This window comes from Nuphar pumila, chromosome 4 (genome assembly GCF_984573655.1).
Source record: "Nuphar pumila chromosome 4, dmNupPumi1.hap1.1, whole genome shotgun sequence".
NCBI classification, from domain to species: domain Eukaryota; kingdom Viridiplantae; phylum Streptophyta; class Magnoliopsida; order Nymphaeales; family Nymphaeaceae; genus Nuphar; species Nuphar pumila.
In genome coordinates this window covers 130,129,114-130,143,518 of record NC_143252.1, presented here as the reverse complement: position 1 = coordinate 130,143,518, position 14,405 = coordinate 130,129,114, and the positions used below count along the sequence as shown (strand labels likewise).

Below are 14,405 nucleotides of genomic sequence, written 5' to 3'. Positions count from 1 at the left end.
AACGAAAACATGCATATTCATACATGTTTGAAAGATGAAATAAATTTTTATATATATTTGTGTACCTGTGCTGGACCGACTGGCATCCCAGCCGAGTTGGGCTCGGCTGGGCAATACCCAGTCCCTGCAGGTCTGGCAGCACTTGCCAAGTGCTGGCAGACTCCACCTGGCCCAGCCGATTGGCTGTGCAGATGTTATCTTTAACAAAAAAAAAAACAGATATAGATGATTTCAAAAAAATATTTGTCTGAGTTTCTAGCCAACTCAGTTGGCTGAGTTCAATCCCAGCCAACTGGGTTTGGCTGGGCTGTTTCCTGTTCAGCAGGACACAGACCCAGCCGACCTGGGTTTTTTTTACCCAGCCGACTGCCAGTCGGCTGGGCACATATATTGGGCCGGCTGGCAGCCCAGCTGAAACCCAGTTTCGGCTGGCCTCCCAGGCCCCGGTGAGTTTGCACAGGCCCAGACACTCGTCGGCGGAGCAGGGTATTAAAAAAATAAAGGAAACATATATAAGTTGTCATGTGTTTGAAAAAAAAATGATGAACTTGGGTTTTGCACTGAATTAGAAATATGAAACTTTCTCACACAGAGAGAATGCAAATTGTTGATTTGTACATGTAACAGTTTCAAAAATGGACCATGAATCAGACTGTGGTTGTAAGGTTCCGGTTTGAGCATAGTGAATATGTTGTATTATGTTCTTGGAGATTTAATTAAGCACACAAAATTTTGAGATCTGTTACTTGAATTAGACTTGGTTATGTGCCTATGCAAATCTGAAACAAAATTCAGTTATGTATTAATTTTCAGAACTTGTTATTTACATTAAATTTAGCCTTATGCATGCAAAAGAATGAAAAGTTCACATGCTTAGACTCGATATGTTATGCTGAATCAAAGTATTAATGCAAGGTTGCTTTCATGTGCATGTGCATACATAAAATTGATATATTTTTTTGCATGTACATAATTGCATGAGTGTTCACATATTCTAATTGAGATGATTCAAGAATGAAAGCATGTATTTGGCATGATTGTATGAACACATGCACATGAACAATGAACACATACATATGAATATTGTTGTTCCATGCACATCTCTGAATTAGCATACATGATTGTGCATTGAAAAGCAATGTAAAATGAATGCATAGCGGCATGATATTTATGATTTTTGTATATGAATGCATCGATGATCAAAATGGATCATTGTGGGCCGTGTGAGCCTTGAGCATGTGTTGCTCTTTGTTTAAATTGCTTATGCATGACAAAATAAAACTTGATATAATTATTTTAATTGCATTGTTCTATGTTGCCACAGGTTGTGGTCCCGTGAAGAGCTTCGCATGTTGATTTGCGAGCCTATGTTATTAATTATGCATGTTGAATTGCAAATTAAAGAAGATGAATTAATAACAAGATAAAAGAAAAGTGAAGAACAGTGTAATCTACACTTTCTCGATATCCTTTCTATAGTATGAGAATCATGAACATTGCGGTTTTTGGAAACCGTGAGGATACTAAGACTCCGTGCGCATTGTTGTGCCCCTGAACCCGATATGGAAGTTTCTTTCTCGGCCACGGTTTTATGGGGATTTTATCACTTTGCCTGAAAGTGGTGTGCAGACACAGTTGTTGTTTTGGTATATCAAGAAAAGTGGCATTAGTTTCCATAATGTCTCGACATTAGATGTTGATTTCTAATGTTTCGATGGACAGTATTGATTCCTGATATCGGTCGAGGGTTGAGTATGAAACACAGTAATAAAATACAAATTGTGTGTTAAGCTACAATTTAGACTCACTTGACCTCAAAAAATTATACTCGTTTTGAGTATCCGCGGGAAGCAGTAATAAAAAGAGAAACTAAAGTTTGTGTGCATTTAATAAGGACATACATATAAAAGAAAACTCTGATAAAAGATAATAATTTATTCATGCATGTGCACTGAAATCATGCATATTTTTTTATGCATTAGATCATGCATATTTACTTGTTCATTTACTTGTGATGTATTGTTGATTGCATGATATTTGCTCCCTATTGCATGATAAACGTTTTTATTGCCTAATTGATGTTCCCTATTGATAATAATTATTCTTTTTTGTTTAGCACTTGTTCGTTATTACTTGAATGAGTATTTGAATTATGAATTTGTCATAATTACATCCCTCTAAAATATTGCATGATTCTTGTCTATATATTTTTACTTATTTGATTTATTAGAGGAACCTGTACGCAGGATATTTGGATTCTGACACCCTTACTTTTGTGTTTTTACAGTCTTTGAGGCTCAGTGAAGGGACTTGCTTTGCGAGGAGCGACGAGGGCAATGCGACTACTTGGCAGACTTTTCTTGGGACAATGTGGCTCTATGCCTTTGCTTTATTTAAATTTTTTTACACGTCTTTTGAACTCTATGAATTTAATTAATAAAGTTGGTTTGTTTTGGAAGATAGGTATAAGATCTCTTATGGTTGTAGATGTATTATAACGGTAAAGGCCCCAGGTCTCTGTGAATGTTTCTGCAACTGTTTAAAAAAAATAAAAAAATTGTCACTTTTTCATTAGTACGAGTTGGGGTTGTTAGGTTGGTACGAGAGCACACCACAAAATCTTATATTCTATCATCTTTTTGTACCAAAAGTTTCTTTTTGGTAATTGAGCCCTATGCAAGAATGTCAGCAAGTCATGCCTCTTAATCTAGAGCAGTCTCCATCACTGGTAAAGCTATTTGATGCTTTGAAGATTGTTTGAATAATTGTGATAGCATGCTAGTATAGCTAAATGTGAATTTCTTATAATAACATGTATGCGTAGTTGAAACTTAATTCTTTTGGTGTGAATTAAGAGAGTTTGATATGATTGTATGGTTGTGAGTGTACAGGATCAATCCTAAGAGGGTAGGATCGATCGGGGTATAACTTTTTCAATTTTTTTATTTTAGATGTGTCACTGCACCCGTGCTTCTTCTTCTTCTGGTGCTCTTGCGGACTAGCAGGAGAAGAGGGACTTCATGCTGAATGCCCTCAACACTCTTGCGGCGACAGTGACGACTCACGTGCAAGCGGCGCAGGCACCTATATGTGTCCATCCTATCGAGGTTGCTCTGAACCCCGACGTAGTCACGTACGAGAGGTTTCTGAAGTTGGACCCACCAACTTTTGCAGGGAAGGCCGACCCAGAGGCAACTGAGAGCTGGGTCGAGAAGACCGAGCGAGCATTCGATGTCTTACCTGTTCCCGAGGTCAGGAAGACCGATTTTGGCACGTACCGTCTGAAGGGCGATGCTAAAAAGTGGTGGGACACCCTAAGAAGGGTGAAGTACGATGGAGTGAATGTGATTCCCTGAAAGGTTTTCAGGGAAGAGTTCTTGGATACGTACTTTTTCTCCTATGCGCGAAAAAAGATGCAGCAACGATTCCTTGAGCTGGTTCAAGGAGGTATGAGTTTGGTGGACTATACCACCAAATTCAGGAGTCTAGAGCGGTATTGTCCGAACCTATTCGCTGATGATAATGTGAGGGCAACCAAATATGTTTGTGGGCTGAAGGACGGACTTAGAGTCCGTGTAATGATGAGTCAACCTACCACCCTCAGTGACGCGATAGAGTCTGCGACGGTCCTCAACGAGAAGTGAGAGTGGTCGAGGGATGGGTTGCGGCGGAGAGGCGGCAACGGAGGTGGTTCTACGGGTGAAGGGAGGAAGAACCCACCCGCGGATAGCAAAACGCAGGGGGTAAGAGACAACAGACTCAGCAAGGAGCCTAATAGAGGCAGCAGCAAGGGAAGGTCCCATTTGTGTGTCGACGGTACAACAAGAGTCATCCTTTGTAACGCCCCAAAAATTTTAACCTTTTTATAGTTCAAATATTAAAATTTCGAAACCAATTTTTTTTATAAGTATAAGTAAATCAGATCTTAGAATGCGGAAACGATTTTTAAAAACGGTTAAGACTTTGGGCACGGTTATACTAAAGATAACAATCAAATCAAAATGTACGGGATATACACATTTCAAACCACGTACAATATAAGACTGAAATATGAAGAGTTTTAATTTCATTTCAAATCAGAGTATGAAAAAATACTTCAGTCTCTAAATAATCAAGTACTTAAAACGAAAAGATCATGAATACCAAGATCGCAAGGTAAGAGTGGACCCTCGAGGATGCAGCTCGACCAGCCCTTCGCTCCAACTACTCATCATACTTTACCTGCATTACCTGTCCCCCATAAAATGGGATCAGACTCGCTAAAGTCTGATAAAGCAACCCAAACTCAAACTTAAAAAAACATATCAAGCATTTAAAGGTAAAGATATATTATTCATTCATCGTCAAGTGATAGACAAAGGAACAACGTGAGTCATTCATTTCAAGCATTCGAACATAAAGCATTTCATCACTTAATATTTTATTCAACCTTAACTCACGTAATAAAGCATAATCTATATGCATTTAAGGCATACAAGTCATCGCATAAATATATATATATATATATATATATATGCATCTAAGACATTCAGATCATTGCATCATTTTCATATGCATTCATAATTCTTATAAACAATAAGTCAAATCACATTTAACCATTCCAACGTGAAACACACGAACATACCTTATAAGTAATTTAGTTAGATATTATGATACACATCAATCATGATACATAGGTGTGATATATTTACTCAGACAATCATAATGCAATCATTTGCAATAAAATTATGTAGGCGTGATATATCATTCACCTAATAAGTCAAAACTAGTCATTTGTAGGTGTGATGTGTCATTCTCCTATACGCTAACATAAGCATCACAATCATAACCTCATATCAAGATCTAAAATCAATAAGGATCTGATTATCATATCTGAGTTCAATATATAATCATGCTATAATAGAAAAGCCAAATCTATAGATTAATAACTGGCTATCTAATCCACTCAAAAGATCATCACAATGCATCATAACATTTCATTTATTCATAATAAAGATTTACAAAATCCACGCCGAATCACCTGGTCTGAGAAATGTACAACCTCACAAGGAGTTACCGCCCTAGACGAATGGTCTGCCTGGTCTTCGACAATGCACTTCCTCACAGGAATATACCGTCTTCGCGGGCTACCCGCTCTTGGACAATGCACTTCATCACAGAGACTTACCGCTCTAGCCGAATTACCTGATCTGGTCATGCACACCCTCACAGAGAATCCTTTGAGAACAGTTCCTCAACGGGTACCATATCTAGCGAAAACTATTATGATACATGCATCAATATAATTGACCACTCTCAGGGTCGATAGTCATCAACACGGGCATAAACATGTATACAATAAAAGCATCACATCATATATCACTTCATATGGCATTAAAATTATAAAATTATACATTTAACCAATAAGGCTTCATGAACCAAAGTTCACTATTGAACTTAAACATGTATCGCATGCATTCATAATTTCATTTCACGTGGCATTTAAATCATATCATACACAAGCATATCATCCTACGTGTTATATCATCGCCACAAAGAACATTGCACTTCGTAAATTGAACCTCGAAGCATGTGTAAACAAAACATGAGTTTTATGTATGCATACGTGAAAATGCACATTTCATAATACGAAACAACTAAACCTCAACATACATAACTCCTATGTAGTTCGAGATTTGCACACACGATAAAAGTCATATTCATTTTTCACCACATGAATCGATATATCACCTTAGATATAATTGTGTAAGGGTTGGTCAAAATCTCATTGACCATCCTACCGTACATCATACGCATTTATTTCTCAACCAAACAAGACATACAAGTTTAAAATAATTTATAACATTTGTATGCATTCTTCTATACAAGAATAAATGAGTCTATCATATGACAAGACAATATATATAACATTCACAGTATGCATCGAACACGACTTATACATATCCATAGTAGTTATATGTGCACCATGTATCAAATTCATACAAACTCACAAAGCAACATAGTATGCGCAAACCAAAGTATGATGACACACATTGCGTACATATTATACATTTATAAGTGCACAGGCATTCAAACCCACACACAGGTGTACCTACAGCAAACACACTCCATATTGCGCTAACTACAATCATGACAAGCATGATCTCTGAACTACAATCACAAAAGTCCTAGATATTCACAACTAAGTGAAGTGTGTGAGCATAACTTGTATTTGCAATTCATTTAGATATTCAGTGCAACATCATGCTTACACAATTAGTGCCTAAACATGCTCTGTATAAGTTCAGTTAAGGTATCTTACCTTAATAATGTGAAGAACAATGAATCGAAACTCAAAAGACCGAGGAGTTTCGAAGTCCACAAAGACCGCTACTCAAGCAATACAACGAACCCTTCGTGTGCGATCGCAAATGCCAAAAACTCAAAAAATGCCAATTATAACAAGATTAGCCAAAAATAGCAAATTACCCTATAAATCATTACCAAGAGCCAAATAACACACAAATACACTTCAATAATTTACAAACTCTATCAAAAATATATTTAAATATAATATATATATATATATATATAAATAGTTCTATAAATGCAAATTATACCCTGATTGGCTTGAATGAACAAATGAATATTAATAAATAAATGAAATTCAAAAACTAGAAACACATTTCTAATTTGGAGATAAAAAAAATGAGTCCTTTATTTATTAATAATCCTTAAAAATTACGGGTTTTACATCCTTAGGGCTCTTGTACTTTGTTCAAGGGAGTATGCGACCAGTGTCAGCAGCCTGGGCACATTGCGACTCACCGTTCGAACAAGCCGATGGCTCAATGAAGAAGCCAGCAGCAGGGTCCACGGAGGACGAACGAACGAGTTTATGCTACTATAGCCACTATACAAGGTGATCAGACTGATCTGATCGAAGGTATCTTCCTAGTTGCAGATCATTATGCGCGTGTTATGTTTGATTCTGGTACTACTCATAGTTTTATATCCTCGTCATTTGCGAGTTTACTTGATTTAGTTTCGTCTAGCCTTGAGAAGGCTCTCGATGTGATGTCACCTATGGGTGCATCCTCTTCCTACGAAAATACTTTCCTACTGTTTGTGTGGTGATCGAGAGGCATGAGTTGTCTGCCGACTTGGTCATACTAGATATGATTTTTTATGATGTCATTCTGGGTATGCACTGGTTGTCCAGACATAATGCTACCCTCCAGTGTCGAGGAAATAAAGTCCTTTTAGAGAGTCCCGATTTGTATGTCTTGATTTTTCTGTTGACTAGACCGGCGAGTGAGGTGAAACTTGTCTTCGCATTGAAGATTTCCAAGTACCACATGCAGAGTTGCATGATGTTCTTGACTAGCATATCCACGCAGGACAGTCAGGCGACACCCTTGGAGCAGTTAGATGTTGTTCGGGAGTTTTCGAATGTCTTTCCGAAGGATTTGCCAGGATTTCCACTACACCTAGAGATTGAGTTCTCGATCGAGTTAGAGCTTGGTACGGCACCTGCTTCTCGAGCACCGTATCGCATGGCACCTACAGAGCTAGTGGAGTTGAAGAAGCAGCTACAAGAGCTTCTTGACAAGGGTTTTATCAGGTCGAGTGTATCTCCTTGGGGTGCACCAGTCCTTTTTGTCAAAAAGAATGATGGTTCAATGCAGCTTTGTATTGATTACTGCATGTTCAACCAGGTAACGGTAAAGAACAAGTGCCCCTTGTCTAGGATCGATGATCGACCTTCGTTTTGGGTACCATCAGTTGAGGATCAGGGCGGAGGATATTCTGAAGACCGCATTCAGGTGAAGATACGGGCATTACGAATTCTTGGTGATGTCTTTTGGACTCACCAATGCCCCTATAGCATTTATGGACCTCATGAATCGGGTCTTTAGTTTGTAGCTGGATTCTTTGACATCGTGTTCATCGACGATATTCTTATATACTCAGAGAGCGTAGAGGAGCACCGAGAGCATCTGCGGATCGTATTGCAGACACTGAGAGAACATCAGTTTTATGCTAAATTCTCAAAGTGTGAGTTTTGGCTTGATAGAGTGATATTTCTTGGCTATGTGATTTTGGCGAAGGGCGTTGAAGTCGATCCAGCCAAGGTGGAGGCCGTATTGTCATGGGAGCAGCCGAAGACGGTGCCTGACATCATAAGTTTTTTGGGATTGGTGGGCTACTACTGTCGATTCGTCCAGGACTTCTCGCGTATGGCTGCCCCGATGACTCGACTATTGCAGAAGGCGATGAAGTTTGATTAGTCACCTCAGTGCGAAGAGAGCTTTCAGGAGCTGAAGAGGAGGTTGACCACAGCCCCAGTTTTCACGTTACCTTCTAGGACGGGTGGATTCGTAGTGTACAACGATACTTTAGGGACCGGACTGGGTTGTGTTCTTATGCAGCATGGAAAGGTCATCGCGTACGCTTCTCTGCAGTTGAAGGTGCACGAGAAGAATTACCTCACGCATGACTTGGAGTTAGCAGTAGTGGTCTTTGCGCTGAAGATCTGGAGCCACTACTTATATGGGGAGCAGCTCGGGGTCCTATCCCATCACAAGAGCCTAAGTACATATTAACTCAGCGTGATTTGAATTTGAGGCAGCGTAGGTGATTAGAGTTCCTGAAGAACTATGACTTCTCTATTGCCTGTCATCTCGGTAAGACGAATGTGGTGGCAGATGCACTTAGCAGAAAGTCGTCGGTCATGACGACCAGTATGATAAGGCATGGTTGGGATATGATTGAGGAGTTTGTCAAGTGGCAGTCATTTGCGGATGACTCAGGACGCATCCTTTGTGCTGAGATGCAAGCGTGACCAGAGATTATAGATCGGATCGAGGAGCTTCAATAAGCCGATCCAGATTTTGAGAAGTTATGCGTGAGTGCTCAAAAGCCAGAAGCACAATTTCATCGAGAAGAGGACGAGACCATCATATTTGGAGACAGATGGTGGGTCTCGAAGGCGCTGCGGGAGGAGCTGATGAGTGAGGCCCAAAGGTCTAGATATTTTGTTCACCCTGCTTCCACCAAGATGTTTAAAGATCTTCAAAAGACTTATTGGTGGAATGGAATAAAGTTGGACATCACTAAGTTTATGTCCCGGTGTCTCACCTATCAGCAGGTGAAGATCGAGCACTAGAGACTTGGTGGACTTCTGCAACCACTAGATATCGTAGAGTGAAAGTGAGACGATATATCGATGGATTTCATCGTAGGGTTGCCGAGGACCTGACAACAGCACGATGTCATCTGGGTAATAGTGGACAGACTGACGAAGAGTGCTCATTTTCTTCCTATCAGGATCAGTCAGAGCTTGGAGAGTTTGGCTGATCTCAATGTGGATGAGATGGTTAGACTTCACGGGGTGTCGCGTTCGATAGTGTAAGATCGAGATCCTCATTTCACGTCTCGATTCTGGCGCTAGCTTTAAAAGGCCCTTAGTACTACGTTGAAGTTCAGCACGACGTTCCATCCACAGATGGACGGACAGACGAAGCGTACGATACAAACACTCGAGGACATGTTGAGAGTGTGCGCTTTGGATTAGGCAAAAGACTAGGACAAGCATGTGAAACTTGTAGAATTCTCGTACAATAACAGCTTTCATGTCAGTATTGATATGGCCCCGTACGAAGGTCTGTATGGCAGACCATGTAGATCCCCTGTGTGCTGGGATGAGATTGGAGTGAGAGCAGTGGAGTCTCCAGAGATCATGCATATAAAAGAAGTTGATCCGACAGAGGTTGGTCGCAGTTCAGAGCAGGCTGAAGAGCTATGCCGATCAACAGCGTAGGGAGTTTAGTTTCGACGTAGGCGATCACGTGTTTGTGCGGATCTCTCCTACGAAGAATGTCTTCCAGTTCGGGAAGAAGGGAAAGTTGAGTCCTCAGTATGTGGGACCCTTTGAGATCCTTGAGAAGGTTGGGGAGACCGCATACCGTGTGGCACTTCCTTAGTTTTTGCAGATCCACGACATTTTTCACGTCTCGATGCTAAGGAAGTATGTACCTAACCCCTCACATGTGATTCACTATGAGGCAATCAAGGTGCAACCTGACTTGACGACAGAGGAGAGGTCAATTGAGATTGTGGATCACCAGGAGAGGACACTTCATAGTAAAACGATCTCGTTCGTGAAGTTGCGCTGGCAGCATCACAGATTGGATGAGTGCACCTGGGAGCCTGAGGTGGATATGTATCAGCACTACCCACACCTATTCGGTACGTTTTAATTTCGTAGACGAAATACTTTTAAGACTCTATGTGCGTTGTTGTGCCCCTGAACCCGATATGAAAGTTTCTCTCCCAACCACGATTTTAGGGAGATTCTGTCACTTTGCCTGTGGGTGGTGTGTAGACACAGTTATTGTTTTGGTATACCAAGAAAAATGGCATCAGTGGATGTTGATTTCCATAATGTCCCGACATTAGATGTTGATTTCTAATGTTTCAATGGACGGTGTTGATTCCTGATATCGGTCGAGAGCTGAGTGTGGAACCCAATAATAAAATACAAATTGTGTGTTAAACTACAACTTGAGACCCACTTAACCTCAGAAAATTTTACCCGTTTTGAGTATCTACGAGAAACAGTAATAAAAAGAGGAATTAAAGTTTGTGTGCATTTAATAGGGACATGCATATAAAAGAAAACTCTGATAAAAGATAATAATTTATTCATGCATGTGCACCGAAATCATGCATATTCATGTTATGCATTAGATCATGCATATTTACTTTTTCTTTTACTTGTGATGTATTGGAGATTGTATAATATTTGCTCTCTATTGCATGATAAATGTCTTTATTACCTAATTGATGTTTCCTATTGATAATAATTGTTCATTCTTGTTTAGCATTTGTTTCCTATTGCTTGAATGAGTATTTGAATTATGAATTTGTCATAATTGCATTTCTCTAAAATGTTGCATGATTTTTGTTTATGTTCTTTTTACTTATTTGATTCATTAGAGGGAGTTGTACGAAAGATTTTTGGATTCTGACACCCCTAGTTTTGTGTTTTTACCATCTCTGAGGTCCAATGAAGGGACTTGCTTTGCGAGGAGCTACGAGGGCTATGCGACTTTTCTTGGGACAGCGTGGCTCTATGTCTTCGCTTTATTTACATTCTTTTGCACGTCTTTTGGACTCTATAAATTTAATTAATAAAGTTGGTTTGTTTTGGAAGATGGGTATAAGATCTCTTATGGTTGTGGATGTGTTATAATTGTAAAGGCCTCGGGTCTCTGAGAATGTTTCTGTAACTGTTTTAAAAAAAAAATTACCACTTTTTCATTGGTACGAGTTGGGGTCGCTATATTCCTACAGTGTCCATGAAGTGTTCGAGTGTCGTGTCGACATGGATACACAAATACACATGCTAAATGAAGTGTTTGTGTGACATAGCATATAGGATACCCATATCATTTTCTCGTAATTGTGGCAAGCAACCGATTGATTCTCTTATGTTTCATTAGGATAAAGGCCATCAATTTTAGACCTTATTATGTTACACAGTGCATTCATTAGGATAAAGGTTAACAAATATCCATCTTTATCTATTTCTATGTTATGTTCTTTAAACTAACGCAATGAAAAATTAAACATAAAGATAAAACATAAAAGACTTCAAAGTAACTTTTAAATATAAAACCAAATTATACAAGTTTTTTTAAGAGAAAATTACACAAAAGTTTAAAGTACCCAAAGATTAAGATAGAGACAAACAGATGTTGATGCTCCCAATAGTATTTAGCTATTTTTTGGATTTGGCATTCTAATATTTTCTATTCACAGTCTACTTTTCCTAGCTCAAGTGTAAAGGTTTCAACATCTTACTATCATTTTGGAAAAAGTTGTTTCCAAGAACCAGAATACAGAGAGGGAAGAATGAAATTGCTAACATAAGCCAGAAAAAGAACCCTAACATACATTATACTTAAAGAAATCACCAAACAACCTTGGCAGGACCACAATGACTGAAAAGAAAATGGTACATGAAAGTCACCTAAATATAAACCAGAAATTGATCATTAATAGGCAGCCATGAAAATAAAGCATCATATTTACCGTTTCCAATCTTAGTACAAGAACATCTCTCTTTTGACCGATCCTATGAGCCCTTGCTTGTGCTTGCAGATCAACCTGGAAATGACTAGATCTTTAGTATGGACAAACACATTTTATTGTCAACAAGTGTTCAACAAACTAAAATCATTGAGCTTGTTGCCTGAGGGTTCCAGTCAGTATCAAATATAACAACTGTATCGGCAGCTTGAAGATTAACCCCAACACCACCTGCACGAATGCTGATACAACATATACGTAATTAATTAATACTATCAAATTTCCCTAAACAGATTTTAAACCCAAAAGAAAAAACTTTAATTGATTTTAGTTACTAGATACAAAAGATATCAAGGTAATTTACCTCAGCAAAAATATAAATGCAGCAGAATCAGCCTTGTTAAATTCATCAATGAGGACTCCACGTTCATTTCCTGAAGTATGTCCATCTAAGCGAAGATACCTATAACCTTTCCATGATAGGTATTCCTCCATGACATCAAGCAACCTGGTCATAGTGGAGAAGCAGAGAACCTATGGCAGAGACAAGTAACAGGAGCATCAACTGAAATTCTCAAAATAAAGATGAATTACATGAGTTGAAAGATCCAAGATTACAATCCAAACTTGCAGGAACCCATAGATTTCACAGTTAGTTGGCCTTACATAAAAGTCACTAGAAAAAGCTCCCTATAAAATTGACAAGGGAAGCAAATTGAACTGAAGAGGAACAAACACAACAATCAATATTCGAGAACTTGCACAACTTTTAAAAGTCAATCTTACAGGACAATAGAAGGAAAATTCCTTTTATTTTTCGATAGTAACCACACAGAAACTAGACAAAACCATGCAGCAGGCGACAATCCTGAGTTACTAGACTCGGGTAATTAGGAGATTCCTGCACCCCAAAGCAAAAACAAAGAGAACTCCAAAGGTCCTCTAGACCTGATATAGTTCAACAATGCAAGCACAATTGTACATGTTTAAGAACAAGAATCAGACAGTTAATTATAAACAACAGGCCCAAGAAAGGGTAAAATAAAGTACAAAAACAAACAGAATGAATCATGTCTTCCACAAACACGCACATGCACACACATGCACATAAAGACAAAACATGCAAGCGCATACACATACGTACATGCGCATGCAAATACGTGCACAAGGGCACACATTCACAAATACCATACGCACATGTGCATGCATACATGAATGCACAAACACACATGCACGCGAGCATGCATGTACAAGCACACGTACACACACACACACACACACACACACTACATTAACTTCACATAGGAACTTGGATCAAGAACGATCTCTCACACAGATGCACATACACATTTAAGAAGAAATAAAAAGTAGACTAACTTCACATAGGAACTTGGATTGATTACAAGAAGCTATGATGCAGAGTAACATCACTTAGGAACTTGGATAAATTAGAAGCTATATTACACAAGCACATGTTATGTATAAAGTCTATATATATTTTTCCTTTTTCTGTTTTTCTCTGTTTTCATTTTTTTATTAATGTAATTATTCCCAGCCCCAAGGGCTTATTGGGAATCTCCCAAAAGAATCGTTGGACTCTACCCAACGGCTACATTTTTAGCCGTTGGGTAGGTCCCAAAGGCTCCTTTGAGCCTTTTCTTTGTGTCTAAATATGGGGTTAGCCCCCACCCATTGTATGCATTCTCAAAGGGATTATTCCCCAATAATATCCATTATTTTTTATGTGTTCTCAGCACTTAATGGATCATTCTTGTGTTTTCATGTGTAGACCCATAAGAGGTCACACTCTCTAAGTGTTCTCTTGCCCATAAGTGGCACATCAAGGCATATACTTCAGTTTGTGACATGGTATCAGAGTCTATCGACTCCTTAGTCTTATTCAACTCTTTTCAAGCATATTTTGAGACAGCGTGAAGATCGGTCCTTGCCTCATAAAGTGTGCCTACCAACTTTCTTGAAGATTGATCTTCTTATGAATGCATAGAGACATTGGTGCTTCAAAAAGAGTTGAAAGTTTGCTCAAGTATTTATTTTTCTTCCTCTTTCTTCTCTTTAAATTTGTATTCTTTGGTTCTATGGCCGAAAAAAAAGTGGTGACAGTAGTTTCAATAAAATTTGATGGAAAGAACTATGATTTATGGGCTGCCGTCATCAAAAGAATCCTTATTGGTAAAGGATTGTGGGAGTATGTTGATGGTTCCGCAATAGAACCGCAACTCACTCTCATAAAATCCATTAAAGAACATAATGGAACAATTAAAAAGGAAGTTCTTAAAGGAGAAGAAAAGGAAAAAGCTCTTATAGGCTAT

The 14,405-nt window shown here is 38.8% G+C and overlaps 1 protein-coding gene across 4 annotated transcripts in view; it reads right to left on the bottom strand.

Annotated features, from left to right (window-relative positions):
* Nucleotides 1–14,405, bottom strand: part of LOC149841047 (uncharacterized) — a 167,809-nt gene that overhangs the window by 30,158 nt on the left and 123,246 nt on the right. For all 4 annotated transcript variants that reach the window (XM_090003557.1, XM_090003554.1, XM_090003556.1 and 1 more), the window contains 3 exons: nt 12,440–12,609; nt 12,239–12,317; nt 12,079–12,153 (listed from right to left, as the gene is read on the bottom strand). In XM_090003557.1, the coding sequence (XP_089859683.1) occupies nt 12,079–12,153; nt 12,239–12,317; nt 12,440–12,609 (324 nt within the window). The remainder of the gene's footprint in view (nt 1–12,078; nt 12,154–12,238; nt 12,318–12,439; nt 12,610–14,405) is intronic.